At 52.8% G+C, this 24,710-nt stretch overlaps 1 protein-coding gene across 3 annotated transcripts in view; it reads left to right on the top strand.

Annotated features, from left to right (window-relative positions):
* NBEAL2 (neurobeachin like 2) overlaps positions 1–24,710 on the top strand; it is a 137,460-nt gene that overhangs the window by 38,710 nt on the left and 74,040 nt on the right. For all 3 annotated transcript variants that reach the window (XM_075315841.1, XM_075315842.1, XM_075315843.1), the window contains exons 2-3: positions 23,691–23,779; positions 24,240–24,392. In XM_075315841.1, the coding sequence (XP_075171956.1) occupies positions 23,691–23,779; positions 24,240–24,392 (242 nt within the window). The remainder of the gene's footprint in view (positions 1–23,690; positions 23,780–24,239; positions 24,393–24,710) is intronic.

The raw sequence follows: 24,710 nt of genomic DNA on the forward strand, positions 1-24,710 counted from the left end.
CTATCAACGCTTCTCTTTTTTAGTTTCATCACTGTACACAACACAGGGAGCCCATTACATTAGTGTCTGACACCTCGATGCCTTATTAAAGGGATTGTCCACTTTGACTATCGGGTTGTGTTGTACGGTTTCACCATGATGAGGACACAATTGTCACCCTATGCAGCCGCCTTACCTGGGGACATATCTTCCCCTGATGATGGAGAAGGTCTTCACGTGGCTGATAACATGATGGATGATGATACCATGTAGCAGTTCCCATGGGTCCTCTGTCCGCTCCTCACCTTTGAGCTGTGACCCATCCTCTGTCCGCTCCTCACCTTTGAGCTGTGACCCATCCTCTGTCCGCTCCTCAGTTTTGAGCTGCAGCCTGTCCTCTGTCCGCTCGTCCTCTGTCCGCTCGTCCTCTGTCCGCTCGTCCTCTGTCCGCTCGTCCTCTGTCCGCTCGTCCTCTGTCCGCTCCTCCTCTGTCCGCTCCTCCTCTGTCCGCTCCTCCTCTGTCCGCTCCTCCTCTGTCCGCTCCTCCTCTGTCCGCTCCTCCTCTGTCCGCTCCTCCTCTGTCCGCTCCTCCTCTGTCCGCTCCTCCTCTGTCCGCTCCTCCTCTGTCCGCTCCTCCTCTGTCCTCTCGTCCTCTGTCCGCTCGTCCTCTGTCCGCTGCGGCCCGTCATCTGCGGCCCGTCATCTGTCCGCTCGTCATCTGTCCGCTCGTCATCTGTCCGCTCGTCCTCTGTCCGCTCGTCCTCTGTCCGCTCCTCTGTCCGCTCCTCCTCTGTCCGCTCCTCCTCTGTCCGCTCCTCCTCTGTCCGCTCCTCCTCTGTCCGCTCCTCCTCTGTCCGCTCCTCCTCTGTCCGCTCCTCCTCTGTCCGCTCCTCCTCTGTCCGCTCCTCCTCTGTCCGCTCCTCCTCTGTCCGCTCCTCCTCTGTCCGCTCCTCCTCTGTCCGCTCCTCCTCTGTCCGCTCCTCCTCTGTCCGCTCCTCCTCCGTCCGCTCCTCCTCCGTCCGCTCCTCCTCCGTCCGCTCCTCCTCCGTCCGCTCCTCCTCCGTCCGCTCCTCCTCCGTCCGCTCCTCCTCCGTCCGCTCCTCCTCCGTCCGCCTCCTCCTCCGTCCGCTCCTCCTCCGTCCGCTCCTCCTCCGTCCGCTCCTCCTCCGTCCGCTCCTCCTCCGTCCGCTCCTCCTCCGTCCGCTCCTCCTCCGTCCGCTCCTCCTCCGTCCGCTCCTCCTCCGTCCGCTCCTCCTCCGTCCGCTCCTCCTCCGTCCGCTCCTCCTCCGTCCGCTCCTCCTCCGTCCGCTCCTCCTCCGTCCGCTCCTCCTCCGTCCGCTCCTCCTCCGTCCGCTCCTCCTCCGTCCGCTCCTCCTCCGTCCGCTCCTCCTCCGTCCGCTCCTCCTCCGTCCGCTCCTCCTCCGTCCGCTCCTCCTCCGTCCGCTCCTCCTCCGTCCGCTCCTCCTCCGTCCGCTCCTCACCTGTGCGCTGCGGCCCGTCGTCCACCATCTCCAGATCTCTCTCAGGACGGGCGTTGGCATGTGGTACACGCTGTTACTCAGTTTCCATTTTCACCTTTTCTTTTTGATTTCTCGTTTTTGTGGTTTGAGGTTTTTCTTGTGTAATTTTATATTATAAATCTTCTTATTATAAATCTTCTTAAAGTAAAACCCCCTCATTATTCCTCTCCGATTGTGACTTCAGCTGGGTTTACACTGCACGATAATCATCGCTCCTGGGAGGCTCGCACCCCATAATCTGCTGTGTGCAGGAGGGTGCATTGCACGGGCGCATTTACACTAAACAATTATTGGGAACGTTTCTGGGAGCACTCGAATCTACTAGAAACTAGAACTGTGAATTCAGCTCTGGATGTGACTGGAGTATAAGGACCGTGTAGAATTGTGAATGCATTTCTGGATATGACTGTAGAATTGTGAATGCAGCTCTGGATGTGACTGGAGTATAAGGACCGTGTAGAATTGTGAATGCATTTCTGGATATGACTGTAGAATTGTGAATGCAGCTCTGGATGTGACTGGAGTATAAGGACACTGTTGAATTGTAAATGCAGCTCTAGATGTGATTGGCGTTTCATTGTAGAATTGTGAATGCAGCTCTAGATGTGACTGGAGTATAAGGACACTGCAGAATTGTAAATGCAGCTCTGGATGTGACTGGAGTATAAGGACACTGCAGAATTGTAAATGCAGCTCTGGATGTGATTGGAGCATAATTATAGAATTGTAAATGCAGCTCTGGATGTGACTGGAGCATGGGCAGATTTTATTCTACCAGACATCTCCTCGTGGTCTTCATTCCTTTTTCCCTCTGGTTCTCTCTTCCTTGCTCATTTCTCTCAGGTGATAACATTGTGCACGGAGGAGGCGACACGAGGAAAGTGTATGAAGTAGAGCTTGTAAATGATCCTCTGTCCGGCCGAGCCGCTGCGTTATCACTCCCCCTGGTGGACACATTAGGATGTAAAACGAGGCACAATCATAGGCATGATGCCATCTTGAGCACAGGAGCATACTGCCCCCTGGTGGATGGTGATGATGAGAGGCGGGGGCATCTATCCGCAGGTACATTGCAGTAGAGCTCCCCCTGGTGGATGGTGATGATGAGAGGCGGGGACATCTATCCGCAGGTACATTGCAGTAGAGCTCCCCCTGGTGGATGGTGATGATGAGAGGCGGGGGCATCTATCCGCAGGTACATTGCAGTAGAGCTCCCCCTGGTGGATGGAGATGATGAGGCGGGGGCATCTATCCGCTGTTACATTGCAGTAGAGCTCCCCCTGGTGGATGGAGATGATGAGAGGCGGGGGCATCTATCCGCAGATACATTGCAGTAGAGCTCCCCCTGGTGGATGGAGATGATGAGAGGCGGGGGCATCTATCCGCTGTTACATTGCAGTAGAGCTCCCCCTGGTGGATGGTGATGATGAGAGGCGGGGGCATCTATCCGCAGGTACATTGCAGTAGAGCTCCCCCTGGTGGATGGTGATGATGAGAGGCGGGGGCATCTATCCGCAGTTGTATTGCAGTAGAGCTCCCCCTGGTGGATGGTGGTGATGAGAGGCGGGGGCATCTATCCGCAGGTACATTGCAGTAGAGCTCCCCCTGGTGGATGGTGGTGATGAGAGGCGGGGGCATCTATCTGCAGTTACATTGCAGTAGAGCTCCCCCTGGTGGATGGAGATGATGAGAGGCGGGGGCATCTATCCGCAGGTACATTGCAGTAGAGCTCCCCCTGGTGGATGGAGATGATGAGAGGCGGGGGCATCTATCCGCAGGTACATTGCAGTAGAGCTCCCCCTGGTGGATGGTGATGATGAGAGGCAGGGGCATCTATCTGCAGGTACATTGCAGTAGAGCTCCCCCTGGTGGATGGTGATGATGAGAGGTGGGGGCATCTATCCGCAGGTACATTGCAGTAGAGCTCCCCCTGGTGGATGGTGATGATGAGAGGCGGGGGCATCTATCCGCAGGTACATTGCAGTAGAGCTCCCCCTGGTGGATGGAGATGATGAGAGGCGGGGGCATCTATCCGCAGGTACATTGCAGTAGAGCTCCCCCTGGTGGATGGTGATGATGAGAGGCGGGGGCATCTATCCGCAGGTACATTGCAGTAGAGCGCCCCCTGGTGGATGGTGATGATGAGAGGCGGGGGCATCTATCCGCTGTTACATTGCAGTAGAGCTCCCCCTGGTGGATGGTGATGATGAGAGGCGGGGGCATCTATCCGCAGGTACATTGCAGTAGAGCTCCCCCTGGTGGATGGAGATGATGAGAGGCGGGGGCATCTATCCGCAGGTACATTGCAGTAGAGCTCCCCCTGGTGGATGGAGATGATGAGAGGCGGGGGGCATCTATCCGCAGGTACATTGCAGTAGAGCTCCCCCTGGTGGATGGTGATGATGAGAGGCGGGGGCATCTATCCGCAGTTACATTGCAGTAGAGCTCCCCCTGGTGGATGGAGATGATGAGAGGCGGGGGCATCTATCCGCAGGTACATTGCAGTAGAGCTCCCCCTGGTGGATGGAGATGATGAGAGGCGGGGGGCATCTATCCGCAGTTACATTGCAGTAGAGCTCCCCCTGGTGGATGGTGGTGATGAGAGGCGGGGGCATCTATCCGCAGTTACATTGCAGTAGAGCTCCCCCTGGTGGATGGAGATGATGAGAGGCGGGGGCATCTATCCGCAGGTACATTGCAGTAGAGCTCCCCCTGGTGGATGGAGATGATGAGGCGGGGGCATCTATCCGCTGTTACATTGCAGTAGAGCTCCCCCTGGTGGATGGTGATGATGAGAGGCGGGGGCATCTATCCGCAGATACATTGCAGTAGAGCTCCCCCTGGTGGATGGTGATGATGAGAGGCGGGGGCATCTATCCGCAGGTACATTGCAGTAGAGCTCCCCCTGGTGGATGGTGATGATGAGAGGCGGGGGCATCTATCCGCAGATACATTGCAGTAGAGCTCCCCCTGGTGGATGGTGATGATGAGAGGCGGGGGCATCTATCCGCAGGTACATTGCAGTAGAGCTCCCCCTGGTGGATGGAGATGATGAGAGGCGGGGGCATCTATCCGCAGGTACATTGCAGTAGAGCTCCCCCTGGTGGATGGAGATGATGAGAGGCGGGGGGCATCTATCCGCTGTTACATTGCAGTAGAGCTCCCCCTGGTGGATGGTGATGATGAGAGGCGGGGGCATCTATCCGCAGGTACATTGCAGTAGAGCTCCCCCTGGTGGATGGAGATGATGAGAGGCGGGGGCATCTATCCGCAGTTACATTGCAGTAGAGCTCCCCCTCGTGGATGGAGATGATGAGAGGTGGGGGCATCTATCCGCAGTTACATTGCAGTAGAGCTCCCCCTGGTGGATGGTGATGATGAGAGGCGGGGGCATCTTTCCGCAGGTACATTGCAGTAGAGCTCCCCCTGGTGGATGGAGATGATGAGAGGCGGGGGCATCTATCCGCAGTTACATTGCAGTAGAGCTCCCCCTGGTGGATGGTGATGATGAGAGGCGGGGGCATCTATCCGCAGTTACATTGCAGTAGAGCTCCCCCTGGTGGATGGTGATGATGAGAGGCGGGGGCATCTATCCGCAGGTACATTGCAGTAGAGCTCCCCCTGGTGGATGGTGATGATGAGAGGCGGGGGCATCTTTCCGCAGTTACATTGCAGTAGAGCTCCCCCTGGTGGATGGAGATGATGAGAGGCGGGGGCATCTATCCGCAGGTACATTGCAGTAGAGCTCCCCCTGGTGGATGGAGATGATGAGAGGCGGGGGCATCTATCCGCAGGTACATTGCAGTAGAGCTCCCCCTGGTGGATGGTGATGATGAGAGGTGGGGGCATCTATCCGCAGGTACATTGCAGTAGAGCTCCCCCTGGTGGATGGAGATGATGAGAGGCGGGGGCATCTATCCGCAGTTACATTGCAGTAGAGCTCCCCCTGGTGGATGGAGATGATGAGAGGCGGGGGCATCTATTCGCAGGTACATTGCAGTAGAGCTCCCCCTGGTGGATGGTGATGATGAGAGGCGGGGACATCTATCCGCAGGTACATTGCAGTAGAGCTCCCCCTGGTGGATGGTGATGATGAGAGGCGGGGGCATCTATCCGCAGGTACATTGCAGTAGAGCTCCCCCTGGTGGATGGTGATGATGAGAGGCGGGGGCATCTATCCGCAGTTGCATTGCAGTAGAGCTCCCCCTGGTGGATGGAGATGATGAGAGGCGGGGGCATCTATCCGCAGTTGCATTGCAGTAGAGCTCCCCCTGGTGGATGGAGATGATGAGAGGCGGGGGCATCTATCCGCAGGTACATTGCAGTAGAGCTCCCCCTGGTGGATGGAGATGATGAGAGGCGGGGGCATCTATCCGCAGGTACATTGCAGTAGAGCTCCCCCTGGTGGATGGTGATGATGAGAGGTGGGGGCATCTATCCGCTGTTACATTGCAGTAGAGCTCCCCCTGGTGGATGGTGATGATGAGAGGCGGGGGCATCTATCTGCAGTTACATTGCAGTAGAGCTCCCCCTGGTGGATGGTGATGATGAGAGGCGGGGGCATCTATCCGCAGGTACATTGCAGTAGAGCTCCCCCTGGTGGATGGAGATGATGAGAGGCGGGGGCATCTATCCGCTGTTACATTGCAGTAGAGCTCCCCCTGGTGGATGGTGATGATGAGAGGCGGGGGCATCTATCCGCAGGTACATTGCAGTAGAGCTCCCCCTGGTGGATGGAGATGATGAGAGGCGGGGGCATCTATCCGCAGGTACATTGCAGTAGAACTCCCCCTGGTGGATGGTGATGATGAGAGGCGGGGGCATCTATCCGCAGTTACATTGCAGTAGAGCTCCCCCTGGTGGATGGTGATGATGAGAGGCGGGGGCATCTATCCGCAGGTACATTGCAGTAGAGCTCCCCCTGGTGGATGGAGATGATGAGAGGCGGGGGCATCTATCCGCAGGTACATTGCAGTAGAGCTCCCCCTGGTGGATGGTGATGATGAGAGGCGGGGGCATCTATCCGCTGTTACATTGCAGTAGAGCTCCCCCTGGTGGATGGTGATGATGAGAGGCGGGGGCATCTATCCGCTGTTACATTGCAGTAGAGCTCCCCCTGGTGGATGGAGATGATGAGAGGCGGGGGCATCTATCCGCAGGTACATTGCAGTAGAGCTCCCCCTGGTGGATGGAGATGATGAGAGGCGGGGGCATCTATCCGCAGGTACATTGCAGTAGAACTCCCCCTGGTGGATGGAGATGATGAGAGGCGGGGGCATCTATCCGCAGTTACATTGCAGTAGAGCTCCCCCTGGTGGATGGTGATGAGAGGCGGGGGCATCTATCCGCAGTTACATTGCAGTAGAGCTCCCCCTGGTGGATGGAGATGATGAGAGGCGGGGGCATCTATCCGCAGTTACATTGCAGTAGAGCTCCCCCTGGTGGATGGTGATGATGAGAGGCGGGGGCATCTTTCCGCAGTTACATTGCAGTAGAGCTCCCCCTGGTGGATGGTGATGATGAGAGGCGGGGGCATCTATCCGCTGTTACATTGCAGTAGAGCTCCCCCTGGTGGATGGTGATGATGAGAGGCGGGGGCATCTATCCGCAGGTACATTGCAGTAGAGCTCCCCCTGGTGGATGGTGATGATGAGAGGCGGGGGCATCTATCCGCAGGTACATTGCAGTAGAGCTCCCCCTGGTGGATGGTGATGATGAGAGGCGGGGGCATCTATCCGCAGGTACATTGCAGTAGAGCTCCCCCTGGTGGATGGAGATGATGAGAGGCGGGGGCATCTATCCGCAGGTACATTGCAGTAGAGCTCCCCCTGGTGGATGGAGATGATGAGAGGCGGGGGCATCTATCCGCAGTTACATTGCAGTAGAGCTCCCCCTGGTGGATGGAGATGATGAGAGGCGGGGGGCATCTATCCGCAGTTACATTGCAGTAGAGCTCCCCCTGGTGGATGGTGATGATGAGAGGCGGGGGCATCTTTCCGCAGTTACATTGCAGTAGAGCTCCCCCTGGTGGATGGAGATGATGAGAGGCGGGGGCATCTATCCGCAGGTACATTGCAGTAGAGCGCCCCCTGGTGGATGGTGATGATGAGAGGCGGGGGCATCTATCCGCTGTTACATTGCAGTAGAGCTCCCCCTGGTGGATGGTGATGATGAGAGGCGGGGGCATCTATCCGCAGGTACATTGCAGTAGAGCTCCCCCTGGTGGATGGAGATGATGAGAGGCGGGGGCATCTATCCGCAGGTACATTGCAGTAGAGCTCCCCCTGGTGGATGGAGATGATGAGAGGCGGGGGCATCTATCCGCAGGTACATTGCAGTAGAGCTCCCCCTGGTGGATGGAGATGATGAGAGGCGGGGGCATCTATCCGCAGGTACATTGCAGTAGAGCTCCCCCTGGTGGATGGTGATGATGAGAGGCGGGGGCATCTATCCGCTGTTACATTGCAGTAGAACTCCCCCTGGTGGATGGAGATGATGAGAGGCGGGGGCATCTATCCGCAGGTACATTGCAGTAGAGCTCCCCCTGGTGGATGGAGATGATGAGAGGCGGGGGCATCTATCTGCAGTTACATTGCAGTAGAGCTCCCCCTGGTGGATGGAGATGATGAGAGGCGGGGGCATCTATCCGCAGGTACATTGCAGTAGAGCTCCCCCTGGTGGATGGAGATGATGAGAGGCGGGGGCATCTATCCGCAGGTACATTGCAGTAGAGCTCCCCCTGGTGGATGGAGATGATGAGAGGCGGGGGCATCTATCCGCAGGTACATTGCAGTAGAGCTCCCCCTGGTGGATGGTGATGATGAGAGGCGGGGGCATCTATCCGCAGGTACATTGCAGTAGAGCTCCCCCTGGTGGATGGTGATGATGAGAGGCGGGGGCATCTATCCGCAGTTACATTGCAGTAGAGCTCCCCCTGGTGGATGGTGATGATGAGAGGCGGGGGCATCTATCCGCAGTTACATTGCAGTAGAGCTCCCCCTGGTGGATGGAGATGATGAGAGGCGGGGGCATCTATCCGCAGGTACATTGCAGTAGAGCGCCCCCTGGTGGATGGTGATGATGAGAGGCGGGGGCATCTATCCGCTGTTACATTGCAGTAGAGCTCCCCCTGGTGGATGGAGATGATGAGAGGCGGGGGCATCTATCCGCAGGTACATTGCAGTAGAGCTCCCCCTGGTGGATGGAGATGATGAGAGGCGGGGGCATCTATCTGCAGTTACATTGCAGTAGAGCTCCCCCTGGTGGATGGAGATGATGAGAGGCGGGGGCATCTATCCGCAGGTACATTGCAGTAGAGCTCCCCCTGGTGGATGGTGATGATGAGAGGCGGGGGCATCTATCCGCAGGTACATTGCAGTAGAGCTCCCCCTGGTGGATGGTGATGATGAGAGGCAGGGGCATCTATCCGCAGGTACATTGCAGTAGAGCTCCCCCTGGTGGATGGAGATGATGAGAGGCGGGGGCATCTATCCGCAGGTACATTGCAGTAGAGCTCCCCCTGGTGGATGGTGATGATGAGAGGCGGGGGCATCTATCCGCAGTTACATTGCAGTAGAGCTCCCCCTGGTGGATGGAGATGATGAGAGGCGGGGGCATCTATCCGCAGTTACATTGCAGTAGAGCTCCCCCTGGTGGATGGAGATGATGAGAGGCGGGGGCATCTATCCGCAGTTACATTGCAGTAGAGCTCCCCCTGGTGGATGGTGATGATGAGAGGCGGGGGCATCTATCCGCAGGTACATTGCAGTAGAGCTCCCCCTGGTGGATGGAGATGATGAGAGGCGGGGGCATCTATCCGCAGGTACATTGCAGTAGAGCTCCCCCTGGTGGATGGAGATGATGAGAGGCAGGGGCATCTATCCGCTGTTACATTGCAGTAGAGCTCCCCCTGGTGGATGGTGATGATGAGAGGCGGGGGCATCTATCCGCAGTTACATTGCAGTAGAGCTCCCCCTGGTGGATGGAGATGATGAGAGGCGGGGGCATCTATCCGCAGTTACATTGCAGTAGAGCTCCCCCTGGTGGATGGAGATGATGAGAGGCGGGGGCATCTATCCGCAGTTACATTGCAGTAGAGCTCCCCCTGGTGGATGGTGATGATGAGAGGCGGGGGCATCTATCCGCAGGTACATTGCAGTAGAGCTCCCCCTGGTGGATGGAGATGATGAGAGGCGGGGGCATCTATCCGCAGGTACATTGCAGTAGAGCTCCCCCTGGTGGATGGAGATGATGAGAGGCGGGGGCATCTATCCGCAGGTACATTGCAGTAGAGCTCCCCCTGGTGGATGGTGATGATGAGAGGCGGGGGCATCTATCCGCAGGTACATTGCAGTAGAGCTCCCCCTGGTGGATGGAGATGATGAGAGGCGGGGGCATCTATCCGCAGTTGTATTGCAGTAGAGCTCCCCCTGGTGGATGGTGATGATGAGAGGCGGGGGCATCTATCCGCAGTTACATTGCAGTAGAGCTCCCCCTGGTGAATGGTGATGATGAGAGGCGGGGGCATCTATCCGCAGTTACATTGCAGTAGAGCTCCCCCTGGTGGATGGAGATGATGAGAGGCGGGGGCATCTATCCGCAGTTACATTGCAGTAGAGCTCCCCCTGGTGGATGGTGATGATGAGAGGCGGGGGCATCTATCCGCAGGTACATTGCAGTAGAGCTCCCCCTGGTGGATGGAGATGATGAGAGGCGGGGGCATCTATCCGCAGGTACATTGCAGTAGAGCTCCCCCTGGTGGATGGAGATGATGAGAGGCGGGGGCATCTATCCGCAGTTACATTGCAGTAGAGCTCCCCCTGGTGGATGGTGATGATGAGAGGCGGGGGCATCTATCCGCAGGTACATTGCAGTAGAGCTCCCCCTGGTGGATGGTGATGATGAGAGGCGGGGGCATCTATCCGCAGGTACATTGCAGTAGAGCTCCCCCTGGTGGATGGAGATGATGAGAGGCGGGGGCATCTATCCGCAGGTACATTGCAGTAGAGCTCCCCCTGGTGGATGGAGATGATGAGAGGCAGGGGCATCTATCCGCTGTTACATTGCAGTAGAGCTCCCCCTGGTGGATGGTGATGATGAGAGGCGGGGGCATCTATCCGCAGGTACATTGCAGTAGAGCTCCCCCTGGTGGATGGAGATGATGAGAGGCGGGGGGCATCTCTCCGCAGGTACATTGCAGTAGAGCTCCCCCTGGTGGATGGTGATGATGAGAGGCGGGGGCATCTATCCGCAGGTACATTGCAGTAGAGCTCCCCCTGGTGGATGGTGATGATGAGAGGCGGGGGCATCTATCCGCAGGTACATTGCAGTAGAGCTCCCCCTGGTGGATGGTGATGATGAGAGGCGGGGACATCTATCCGCAGGTACATTGCAGTAGAGCTCCCCCTGGTGGATGGAGATGATGAGAGGCGGGAGCATCTATCCGCTGTTACATTGCAGTAGAGCTCCCCCTGGTGGATGGTGATGATGAGAGGCGGGGGCATCTATCCGCAGGTACATTGCAGTAGAGCTCCCCCTGGTGGATGGAGATGATGAGAGGCGGGGGCATCTATCCGCAGGTACATTGCAGTAGAGCTCCCCCTGGTGGATGGAGATGATGAGAAGCGGGGGCATCTATCCGCTGTTACATTGCAGTAGAGCTCCCCCTGGTGGATGGTGATGATGAGAGGCGGGGGCATCTATCTGCAGTTACATTGCAGTAGAGCTCCCCCTGGTGGATGGAGATGATGAGAGGCGGGGGCATCTATCCGCAGGTACATTGCAGTAGAGCTCCCCCTGGTGGATGGAGATGATGAGAGGCGGGGGCATCTATCCGCAGGTACATTGCAGTAGAGCTCCCCCTGGTGGATGGTGATGATGAGAGGCGGGGGGCATCTATCCGCAGGTACATTGCAGTAGAGCTCCCCCTGGTGGATGGAGATGAGAGGCGGGGGCATCTATCCGCAGGTACATTGCAGTAGAGCTCCCCCTGGTGGATGGAGATGATGAGAGGCGGGGGCATCTATCCGCAGGTACATTGCAGTAGAGCTCCCCCTGGTGGATGGTGATGATGAGAGGCGGGGGCATCTATCCGCTGTTACATTGCAGTAGAGCTCCCCCTGGTGGATGGAGATGATGAGAGGCGGGGGCATCTATCCGCAGGTACATTGCAGTAGAGCTCCCCCTGGTGGATGGTGATGATGAGAGGCGGGGGCATCTATCTGCAGGTACATTGCAGTAGAGCTCCCCCTGGTGGATGGAGATGATGAGAGGCGGGGGCATCTATCCGCAGGTACATTGCAGTAGAGCTCCCCCTGGTGGATGGTGATGATGAGAGGCGGGGGCATCTATCCGCAGGTACATTGCAGTAGAGCTCCCCCTGGTGGATGGTGATGATGAGAGGCGGGGGCATCTATCCGCAGGTACATTGCGGTAGAGCTCCCCCTGGTGGATGGTGATGATGAGAGGCGGGGGCATCTAACCGCAGTTTCATTGCAGTAGAGCTCCCCCTGGTGGATGGAGATGGACATAAAATTGAAGAATCTGTTTCAGAATTTTAGGAAAGTTTTATCAGAGAAATTAGAGAAAGAAATAACGAATGAGGCCACAGAAGAGAAGCCCTCACCGATCCATGAGGAAAGTATTGGCACCCTGACTGCGCCTTTAAGCCAAACCCTCAAGCAAAAATATATGAAAAACCACATTTTAAAGGGGCAGTACGTGAATTCCAGTGATGCGCTTGCTCCTTGTGACCTGTTTGGGGGAGGATGCCCCCGCTCGCAGGGCACAGGTTGTCATGGTGCGGGCGGTGCGCTCACTTGTGGTGGTTTTGTTGCGCAGACAGCAGAGGAAGTGTTGCGCTGGCTCCTGTGACTCTGCATTTCCTGACGTTTGGTACATACTCTCCGGAGTCTCGCTGAAGAGCTGACACTTCTTGTGCCCCCGGCCGGTGACGCTTCCTCCACCTGAGATTCGGAGGAATGGTGCTTTCTAATATGGCTGCCAGGGTAATCGCGCCCTGTGACTGGATGGTGGCGCTGCGACCTGAGCAGGTAACTGGGTGCGTGTGACGGGGCGTTACTGGGGGACCGGTGTGAGTAGTGGGGTTCTCTCAGTAATGGCCACCATTGGCCTTCTATCTTCAGTAAAGCCGCTGTGTGCACTTTTTTTGCATTTTTCAGTGTGCATAACTATTCACCCCCTACAGTCAGTTCTCTGTAGAGCCTCCTTTTGCAGCAATTACAGCTGGACGTCGCTCTGGATAAGTCTCTGAGGTTTCCACATCTTGCCTCTGGGATTGTTGCCCATTCCTCAAGACAGAAGTGCTCCAGCTCCTTCCATTAGATGTTTCCTCTGGTGAGCAGCGTCTTCACCTCTGACCACAGAGTCTCCGATGGATGAAGGTCTGGGCTGTGACTCGGCCACTCCAATGCAGTCACACGTTTCCCCTTACTCCCCTCCAGTGCGGCTTTAGCCGGAGCTTTTGGTCATTGTCTTGTTGGAAGGTGAAACCTCCGTCCCAGTCTCAAATCACTGACAGACTGAGGGTATGTGCGCACGTTGCTTTTTACCTGCTTTTTACCTGCTTTTTTGCTGCTTTTTCTTCTGCGCTGTTTAATGCCAAAATGGATGTGTTCTTCTATTCAAGCAAAGTCTATGGGAATTTGGGTTTCTTGTTCACACTATGTTGTTCAAAATGCTGCCTTTTTGTGGCAGAACTTTGGTCAAAAACTCAGCTTTGCAGTGCAAAACCCAAATGGCAAAAACAATTGACATGTTGCTTCTTTGAAAAGCTGAGTTTTTGACCAAAGTTCTGCCACAAAAAGGCAGCATTTTGAACAACATAGTGTGAACAAGAAACCCAAATTCCCATAGACTTTGCTTGAATAGAAGAACACATCCATTTTGGCATTAAACAGCGCAGAAGAAAAAGCAGCAAAAAAGCAGGTAAAAAGCAACGTGCGCACATACCCTGATACAGGTTTTGCTCAAGAACATTCCTGGATTTTGCACCATCCATCTTCCCCTCTACTCGGACCATTTACGCTGTCCCTGCTGCCGAAAAACCTCCCCCCAGCATGATGCTGCCTCCACCATGTCTCACTGTGTGGATGATGTTCTTGCGATGATGTTCGGCCTCATTTGAGCACAGCACCTTCATCCATACATTTGGGGAGTCTTCCAATTTTTCACTGTAAGTAAAGGCTTTTTTCTGGAACTCTTCTATAAAGGTCGGTTCTATGGAGTGTACGGATTATTGTGGTCATATGGACAGATCCTCCAGTCTCTGCTCGGGAACTCTGCAGCTCCTTCATAGTTACCTTTGGACTCTGTGCTGTCACTGATCTATGCCCTCCTTGCCCGGTCAGACAGTTTTGGTGGGCGGCCCTCTCAAGGCAGTTCTGTTATGGTAATATGTTCTTTCCATTTGATGATAATGGATTTGATGGTGCTCCAGGGATCATCAGAGATTGGGATATTTTTTTAGAACCCAATCCTGACTTGTACCTCTTTCTACTTTGTCTCTAACTTGTTTGGAGATCTCTTTAGTCTTTATGATGTCATTTGGAGATCTCCTTGGGCTTCATGGTGTTTGGAGATCTCCTTGGTCTTCATGGTGTTTGGAGATCTCTTTAGTCTTCATGATGTCATTTGGAGATCTCCTTGGGCTTCATGGTGTTTGGAGATCTCCTTGTTTTCATGGTGTTGTGTGGAGATCTGCTTGGTCTTCATGGTAGTGTTTGGAGATATCTTTGGTCTTTATTGTGTTGTTTGGAGATCTCCTTGGTCATCATTCATGGTGTTGTTTGGAGATCTCCTTGGTCATCATGGTGTTGTTTGGATATCTCCTTGGTCATCATGGTGTTGTTTGGAGATCTCCTTGGTCTTTGTGGTGCTGTTTGGAGATCTTCTTGGTCTTCATGGTAGTGTTTGGAGATATCTTTGGTCTTTATTGTGTTGTTTGGAGATCTCCTTGGTCATCATGGTGTTGTTTGGATATCTCCTTGGTCATCATGGTGTTGTTTGGAGATCTCCTTGGTCTTTGTGGTGCTGTTTGGAGATCTTCTTGGTCTTCATGGTGTTGTTTGGAGATCTCCTTGGTCTTCATGGTGTTGTTTGGAGATATCCTTGGACTTCATGGTGCTGTTTGGAGATCTCCTTGGTCTTCATGGTGTTTGGAGATCTCTTTAGTCTTCATGATGTCATTTGGAGATCTCCTTGGGCTTCATGGTGTTTGGAGATCTCCTTGGGCTTCATTGTGTTGTTTGGAGATCTCCTTGTTTTCATGGTGTTGTGTAGAGATCTGCTTGGGCTTCATTGTGTTGTTTGGAGATCTCCTTGTTTTCATGGTGTTGTGTGGAGATCTGCTTGGTCTTCATTGTGTTGTTTGGAGATCTCCTTGTCTTCATGGTGTAATTTGCAGATCTCCTTAGTCTACATTGTGGTGTTTGGAGATCTCCTTGTTTTCATGGTGTTGTGTGGAGATCTGCTTGGTCTTCATGGTGTTGTTTGGAGATCTCCTTAGTCTACATTGTGGTGTTTGGAGATCTCCTTGTTTTCATGGTGTTGTTTGGAGATCTCCTTGGTCTTCATGGTGTTGTTTGGAGATCTCCTTAGTCTACATTGTGGTGTTTGGAGATCTCCTTGTTTTCATGGTGTTGTGTGGAGATCTCCTTGGTCTATATGGTGTTGTTTGGAGATCTCCTTGGACTTCATGGTGTTGTTTGGAGATCTCCTTGGTCTTCATGGTGTTGTTTGGAGATCTCCTTAGTCTACATTGTGGTGTTTGGAGATCTCCTTGTTTTCATGGTGTTGTGTGGAGATCTCCTTGGTCTATATGGTGTTGTTTGGAGATCTCCTTGGACTTCATGGTGTTGTTTGGAGATCTCCTTGGTCTTCATGGTGTTGTTTGGAGATCTCCTTGGACTTCATGGTGTTGTTTGGAGATCTCCTTGGACTTCATGGTGTGGTTTGGCGATATCCTTGGACTTCATTGTGTGGTTTGGCGATATCCTTGGACTTCATGGTGTTGTTTGGAGATCTCCTTGGTCTTCATGGTGTTGTTTGGAGATCTCCTTGGTCTTCATGGTGTGGTTTGGAGATCTCCTTGGTCTTCATGGTGTTGTTTGGAGATCTCCTTGGTCTATATGGTGTTGTTTGGAGATCTCTTTGGTTTTCATGGTGTTGTTTGGCGATCTCTTTGGTTTTCATGGTGTTGCAGCCTCTGTGGCCCTTCAGATAAGGTGTGTATATAATGACTGACCCCTGGACAATTGCGCACAGGACTTCCTTTGGTAAGCATGGGACTTATGAAGGTAATTGTTTGCACCAGAAATGTTTAGAGGCTGCATAGTTAAAGGGGTGAATACTTTTGCACATGGCTATTCTTATTTATTTTATCCCATAATTTTAATTTTTGCCTATTTTTTTTCTCATGTCACTTCCCAGTTTAGACTATTCACTGCTGAAGCATCACACACAAATGTGATACAGGTTGTAATGTAACAAAATAGGAAAAAAAACCCCTTGGGGGTGAATACTTTCGCAAAGTCATTTTCCATATATCCGGTAATTCCTACTTCTCCCCTTTGCTGGGCTCTTCCAGTTGTCACATGACGGCTCCTGACAACAGAAGGGAATGATAATGGGATTAAGGGGCGGAGTCTGACACCTCATGGCTGGCATGGAGACATCGTAATTATGGGTGGGGGTCACTTACTTTCGTACGTGCTTTTTAGCATCAATCATCATCCCCTCCCCCGCCTGGGATCCATTTCTCCTTTGCATTTCTGGAAATAGATAAAAGTGCGATTCCTCATGTTGTAAGGAGGGACGTGGCCAGATTCCTCCGCTCACGGCTCGTCCTGATTTATTGCCGCCGTTCAGGGTCACATTTGGCGCCTGTGCCGACCATGGCCACGAAATACCACGGTTTGGAGCCATGCGGTGTGGGTGCCGGCTTCCCACGGTCGGCAGAGGCTGCGGTCATGTACTGTCTCTCATCTCGTCACTGCCAGGTATGAAGCTGCGGGGCCGGGTGCGGTCTGAGAACCCGCCGCTGCTACCCACAACGGGGAGCGCTGCTCTGCTGGCTGTCAGTGAATGAGGACACGAGGCGGAAACCTGCGCACAGCTCTGCGCTCAGCTCAGAGGATACAATGCATCAGACTGATACATTGTACCAAACCGCAGATCACAGAGGACACCATGCATCAGACTGATACACTGTAACAAACCACAGCTCACAGAGGACACAATGCATCAGACTGATACACTGTAACAAACCGCAGCTCACAGAGGACACTATGCATCAGACTGATACACTGTAACAAACCACAGCTCACAGAGGACACAATGCATCAGACTGATACACTGTAACAAACCACAGCTCACAGAGGACACAATGCATCAGACTGATACACTGTAACAAACCGCAGCTCACAGAGGACACTATGCATCAGACTGATACACTGTAACCAACCGCAGCTCACAGAGGACACAATGCATCAGACTGATACACTGTACCAAACCGCAGCTCACAGAGGACACTATGCATCAGACTGATACACTGTAACCAACCGCAGCTCACAGAGGACACAATGCATCAGACTGATACACTGTAACCAACCGCAGCTCACAGAGGACACAATGCATCAGACTGATACACTGTAACAAATCGCAGCTCACAGAGGACACAATGCATCAGACTGATACACTGTAACAAACCGCAGCTCACAGAGGACACAATGCATCAGACTGATACACTGTAACCAACCGCAGCTCACAGAGGACACGATGCATCAGACTGATACACTGTACCAAACCGCAGCTCACAGAGGACACAATGCATCAGACTGATACACTGTAACAAATCGCAGCTCACAGAGGACACAATGCATCAGACTGATACACTGTAACAAACCGCAGCTCACAGAGGACACAATGCATCAGACTGATACATTGTAACAAACCGCAGCTCACAGAGGACACAATGCATCAGACTGATACTTTGTAACAAACCGCAGCTCACAGAGGACACAATGCATCAGACTGATACATTGTAACAAACCGCAGCTCACAGAGGACACGATGCATCAGACTGATACACTGTAACAAACCGCAGCTCAGAGGACACGATGCATCAGACTGATACACTGTAACAAACCGCAGCTCAGAGGACACGATGCATCAGACTGATACACTGTAACAAACCACAGCTCACAGAGGACACAATGCATCAGACTGATACACTGTAACAAACCGCAGCTCACAGAGGACACGATGCATCAGACTGATACACTGTAACAAACCGCAGCTCACAGAGGACACGATGCATCAGACTGATACACTGTACCAAACCGCAGCTCACAGAGGACACGATGCATCAGACTGATACACTGTAACAAACCGCAGCTCACAGAGGACACGATGCATCAGGCCTTCAGAGGGCGCAGGGCCGGCTCCTCCAGGGTCACTGTCCTCATTTACTGACCGGAGCAGAGATCCTGCAAATATTGGAGAGGGCGTGTGCACATAGAACACATGGAGGATTTGGCAGGAGAAAGCTGCGCAGAATCCCGTCCTCACCTTTTATGCTTTACTTGTCTTTTACCTGCTTTTTAATGGATTCATTTGAGTGGGTGAAAAACACTGAAACAAGAAACCTCCTGATGGCCCAAATCTGCAGGAGAGGAGCTGCCAGGAGCTGCCAGGAGCGGCACTCACTGTGCTGTACAGCGTCTGTTACCCTCGAAAAACGTGCAGCAGAAATGCAGCGTGTGAACAAGCCCTTGAAGGTAAATTGACACTTGATAATTGCTGTGGATTTTCAAATCTTGGTTCATTATTTCTATGAATTTTCAATTCAAATTTCAATCTTCTGATAAAAAAAACCTTCAAATTACACGAGAGGATTTGGCTGTGGCTCCGCAGTCACCACCAGAACAGGTCTGCATCCGACAACTCTGCCCCATTCACAGGTATCTGAAGGATAGGGCTCAGATCTGCACCAAAATCTGCACCAAAATCTGCACCAAGCGGAAATGCTGCGTTTATGGATGAGCGGGCACTACCATGCTCAGGTGCTCAGTACTGGTAACTAGTGATGAGCGGGCACTACCATGCTCAGGTGCTCAGTACTGGTAACTAGTGATGAGCGGGCACTACCATGCTCAGGTGCTCAGTACTGGTAACTAGTGATGAGTGGGCACTACCATGCTCAGGTGCTCAGTACTGGTAACTAGTGATGAGCGGGCACTACCATGCTCAGGTGCTCAGTACTGGTAACTAGTGATGAGTGGGCACTACCATGCTCAGGTGCTCAGTACTGGTAACTAGTGATGAGCGGGCACTACCATGCTCAGGTGCTCAGTACTGGTAACTAGTGATGAGCGGGCACTACCATGCTCGAGTGCTCAGTACTGGTAACTAGTGATGAGTGGGCACTACCATGCTCAGGTGCTCAGTACTGGTAACTAGTGATGAGTGGGCACTACCATGCTCAGGTGCTCAGTACTCGTAACTAGTGATGAGCGGGCACTACCATGCTCGGGTGCTCAGTACTGGTAACTAGTGATGAGTGGGCACTACCATGCTCGGGTGCTCAGTACTCGTAACTAATGATGAGCGGGCACTACCATGCTCAGGTGCTCAGTACTCGTAACTAATGATGAGCGGGCACTACCATGCTTGGGTGCTCAGTACTGGTAACTAGTGATGAGTGGACACTACCATGCTCAGGTGCTCAGTACTCGTATCTAGTGATGAGCGGGCACTACCATGCTTGGGTGCTCAGTACTGGTAACTACTGATGAGCGGGCACTACCATGCTTGGGTGCTCAGTACTGGTAACTACTGATGAGCGGGCACTACCATGCTCGGGTGCTCAGTACTGGTAACTAGTGATGAGCGGGCACTACCATGCTCAGGTGCTCAGTACTGGTAACTAGTGATGAGCGGGCACTACCATGCTTGGGTGCTCAGTACTGGTAACTAGTGATGAGTGAGCACTACCATGCTCGAGTGCTCAGTACTGGTAACTAGTGATGAGCAGGCACTACCATGCTCAGGTGCTCAGTACTGGTAACTAGTGATGAGCGGGCACTACCATGCTCGAGTGCTCAGTACTGGTAACTAGTGATGAGCGGACACTACCATGCTCAGGTGCTCAGTACTGGTAACTAGTGATGAGCGGGCACTACCATGCTCGAGTGCTCAGTACTGGTAACTAGTGATGAGCGAGCACTACCATGCTCGGGTGCTCTGTACTGGTAACTAGTGATGAGCGGGCACTACCATGCTCGAGTGCTCAGTACTGGTAACTAGTGATGAGCGGGCACTACCATGCTCGGGTGCTCAGTACTGGTAACTAGTGATGAGCGGGCACTACCATGCTCGGGTGCTCAGTACTGGTAACTAGTGATGAGCGGGCACTACCATGCTCGGGTGCTCTGTACTGGTAACTAGTGATGAGCGGGCACTACCATGCTCGGGTGCTCAATACTGGTAACTAGTGATGAGCGGGCACTACCATGCTCAGGTGCTCTGTACTGGTAACTAATGATGAGTGAGCACTACCATGCTCGGGTGCTCTGTACTGGTAACTAGTGATGAGCGGGCACTACCATGCTCGGGTGCTCAGTACTGGTAACTAGTGATGAACGGGCACTACCATGCTCGGGTGCTCAGTACTGGTAACTAGTGATGAACGGGCACTACCATGCTCAGGTGCTCAGTACTTGTAGTTAGTGATGAGTGGGCACTACCATGCTCGGGTGCTTTGTACTGGTAACTAGTGATGAGTGGGCACTACCGTGCTCAGGTGCTCAGTACTCGTAACTAGTGATGAGCGGACACTACCATGCTCACTAGTTATGAGTACTGAGCTCCCGAGCATGGTAGTGCCCACTTATCACTAGTTACGAGTACTGAGCTCCCGAGCATGGTAGTGCCCGCTCATCACTAGTTACCAGTACTGAGCACCCGAGCATGGTAGTGCCCGCTCATCACTAGTTACGAGTACTGAGCATGGTAGTGCCCGCGCATCACTAGTTACGAGTACTGAGCATGGTAGTGCTCACTCATCACTAGTTACGAGTACTGAGCATGGTAGTGCTCACTCATCACTAGTTACGAGTACTGAGCATGGTAGTGCTCACTCATCACTAGTTACGAGTACTGAGCATGGTAGTGCTCACTCATCACTAGTTACGAGTACTGAGCATGGTAGTGCCCGCTCATCACTAGTTACCAGTACAGAGCACCCGAGCATGGTAGTGCCCGCTCATCACTAGTTACGAGTACTGAGCATGGTAGTGCTCACTCATCACTAGTTACGAGTACTGAGCATGGTAGTGCTCACTCATCACTAGTTACGAGTACTGAGCATGGTAGTGCTCACTCATCACTAGTTACGAGTACTGAGCATGGTAGTGCCCGCTCATCACTAGTTACGAGTACTGAGCATGGTAGTGCCCGCTCATCACTAGTTACGAGTACTGAGCATGGTAGTGCTCACTCATCACTAGTTACGAGTACTGAGCATGGTAGTGCTCACTCATCACTAGTTACGAGTACTGAGCATGGTAGTGCCCGCTCATCACTAGTTACGAGTACTGAGCATGGTAGTGCCCGCTCATCACTAGTTACGAGTACTGAGCATGGTAGTGCCCGCTCATCACTAGTTACGAGTACTGAGCATGGTAGTGCCCGCTCATCACTAGTTACCAGTACTGAGCACCCGAGCATGGTAGTGCCCGCTCATCACTAGTTACGAGTACTGAGCATGGTAGTGCTCACTCATCACTAGTTACGAGTACTGAGCATGGTAGTGCTCACTCATCACTAGTTACGAGTACTGAGCATGGTAGTGCTCACTCATCACTAGTTACGAGTACTGAGCATGGTAGTGCCCGCTCATCACTAGTTACGAGTACTGAGCATGGTAGTGCCCGCTCATCACTAGTTACGAGTACTGAGCATGGTAGTGCTCACTCATCACTAGTTACGAGTACTGAGCATGGTAGTGCTCACTCATCACTAGTTACGAGTACTGAGCATGGTAGTGCCCGCTCATCACTAGTTACGAGTACTGAGCATGGTAGTGCCCGCTCATCACTAGTTACGAGTACTGAGCATGGTAGTGCCCGCTCATCACTAGTTACGAGTACTGAGCATGGTAGTGCCCGCTCATCACTAGTTACGAGTACTGAGCATGGTAGTGCCCGCTCATCACTAGCTGTGTTCCGTCCCTAGGTGTGAACACCCCGAAGCCTTCTGTGGAATGATGTATTTTATAGTGGATGCTGTTTCTCCTCATTGTTGAGCAATGTGTTCTGTAGTATTATGTGTTTTGTTATCTTTATCGTTGTTTTAGTATTTGATCATTTTCATTATTTGTTACATTTTCCTTTCCATGAAGTCGTCTTTTCTGTGTCTCTTGTGAGATGTTTTGTGAGATGTTTTGTGAGATTGTCTGATGGAAATTCCCCCTCATGTAGCAGAGTGCGCGGCTGTGATAAGACGCGGCTGTGATGAGACGCGGCTGTGATGAGACGTCTGGTGACAGATCCCGGCAGATACCGGAGCCGCGTGATCTCACATTATATTGTCTTTTCGGCTGATGCGTGAGGACAATGTCAGACTCCACATTTTACAGCATCTTCACTATAAACCGGTCAGGAGCCGCGTCCTGTGCCTCTGCCGTCCCTCCTTTATGGAGGCGTTTAGGACAAATGTCAGCAACCTGCGGCACTCTAGCCAGTGTAACACTACAACTCCCAGCATGCCCTGACAGCCTGTAGCATGATGGGAGCTGCACTTTCACATCAGCTGGGTGCTTGATTGTTATTGACCTCTCTAGTGAAACACAAATGTAACGTTTTATTTCCTGGGCAGGGGCGGGCATTCTCAGCAGGGGGCGGGCATTTTCCGCAGGGGGGCGGTCATTTTCCGCAGGGGGGGCGGTCATTTTCCGCAGGGGGCGGCGGGCATTCTCAGCAGGGGGCGGGCATTCTCAGCAGGGGCGGTACTGCTAATATTTGTCTTAAAGGGACAGTCCTTTTTTTTTTCACGTAATCCCTCTTCTCCGCACTCCTATCTTGATTACGTCTTTCTGATGTGAAGGTTGATATTAACACGTCCGATGTGACCTGTTCTTTGAATTTAAATGCAGTAGGTTTCTTTAAGCCTTAAAGGGACCTTGATATTTAAAATGTGAAAAATGTGAGAAATAATTACTGTAGGTAATCCGTGTAGAGGACCAGTCCCGTGCCTCCCCCCGGGACGTAGCTGTCTGTGACGCCTCAGGAGAGCCGTGTATGCGACGTGCAGAGAGATATTTGATCTTTGCTGAGAGATTTTTTGCTTATTCAATGAATACAAGTTCTTAGAGGAGAAAATTGTGACCTTTTAAAGAGCTGACGCTGCGACGTAACACGGGGTGTTCTGGATCACAGGTCAGCCGTCACTGCAGGGGGGATCAGCGTGGCTGTCATTACAGCGCCCACACCCAGCATTACCAGATTCCTGAGCGGCATATGGCATGAGAACAAACTGCCGCCGCCGGACCAGGCGCGTGTGCACCTTTAACTATTGCGAAACGCAGCGCTGAACCCTTTTATCTCATCTCCACCTGATTTTGAAGTTTACATCTTAGAAAAAAAAAAGTAAAAATTGTGAAATACCGAAAATGATGCCCCCCTCTCTCCCCTCCCCCCATGTGTAATTGCAATGTACACGGGATGGGATATCAAGGCAGAAGTGGAGTAAGCGAGGGCTCCGCAGGATTTCCTCTTTGCATCATCGATTGAACTTACCGTCACCATCTCTGAGTTTTTGTTTTGGGGGTGCTGTGAATATAAAGGGTTAATTCCGTTCTCTGCGGAGGCTCCGAGCCTCTGATGGACGCCGCCGGCCTCTCCCTATGGGAACGGTCCCTGCCGCCATTGACTTTACAGTTTTTGGGTACCACGCTGCAGGAAGAGGCGGTGCTTGGCATGTGTGTACCTGTTATGCAGGTTCCTAGGAAAGCTGGGTGGTTGGCACAGACTATTACTGGACTGCAGCCATGCATACAGGAATGGTGGTGGCAGCCATATTGGGGTCACCCAGCTGCTCAGACAGCTGATCGGGGGGTTCTGATCTATGGGGGGCAGCGTCTTCTTTGATCTGATGCCTCCTCTCTTCTTGCAGAAAGACCTGAATTACCTGCAGCAATGGCTGGAAGCTTTTGTCGCCAACTTTGAGAAGATCATCACCGTGAACACTCTGGAGCCAAGAAGGTAGGAAAGCGGGGAGATAATTCTGCTGTTATGTCATATCTTATCCTCCAGTCACCTCCAGAGCTGCACTCACTATTCTGCTGTTACATTGTATCTTACACTCCAGTCACATCCAGAGCTGCAGTCTCTAGTCTGCTGTTTGATCATGTTTTATGCTCCAGTCACCTCCAGAGCTGTAATCACTATTCTGCAGTTACATCATGTATTATCCTCCAGAGCTGCACTCACTATTCTGCTGTTATATCATGTCTTATATTCCAATCACCTCCAGAGCTGCACTCACTATTCTGCTGTTATATCATGTCTTATATTCCAATCACCTCCAGAGCTGCAGTCACTATTCTGCTGTTACATTGTGTCTTATTCTCCAGAGCTGCCATCACTATTCTGCTGTTTGAACATGTCTTATCCTATAGTCACCTCCAGAGCTGCATCATTAAACTGCTATGTTTCCTTCCAGACCAGAGGACTCTTCGTCGGAGATCCCGGTGTTACCCAGAGATGTTCTTAAGGTCCTGAGCCAGCAGCTTGGTGTGTGTGCGGAGGATATCGGCTCTGACGTCAACCTGAACCAGGCGCTTCTCCTCCTCAAGTTCTTCATCATCATCAGCAGGTACGGGGGCGATCATGTTGGGATCTCCCTAATCGGGGTCCTGGAACGGCAGGGTCATTCAGTCACCCTCGTCCGTCGGTCCTCAGTAGTACTTGCTCCTGGGAAAGCTGGGTGACTCCCATCATGGCCGCCGGCACCGCTCTGCCGGGATTGTCACTCGTTTCCCTGGGCCGTACGCAGCCTGAGCAGATCCCAGTTATAAATATCTCGCCCGCCTGTGTAATGATACAGGAGACATCGGCGGGGGCGACCGCGGTTCTCTGCGAACCCCCCTTTCCCTCTGCTTGCTGTGAGAGCTCAGGACCCTTCAGTTACCAT

Source organism: Anomaloglossus baeobatrachus, chromosome 6 (assembly GCF_048569485.1).
Source record: "Anomaloglossus baeobatrachus isolate aAnoBae1 chromosome 6, aAnoBae1.hap1, whole genome shotgun sequence".
NCBI classification, from domain to species: Eukaryota; Metazoa; Chordata; class Amphibia; order Anura; family Aromobatidae; genus Anomaloglossus; species Anomaloglossus baeobatrachus.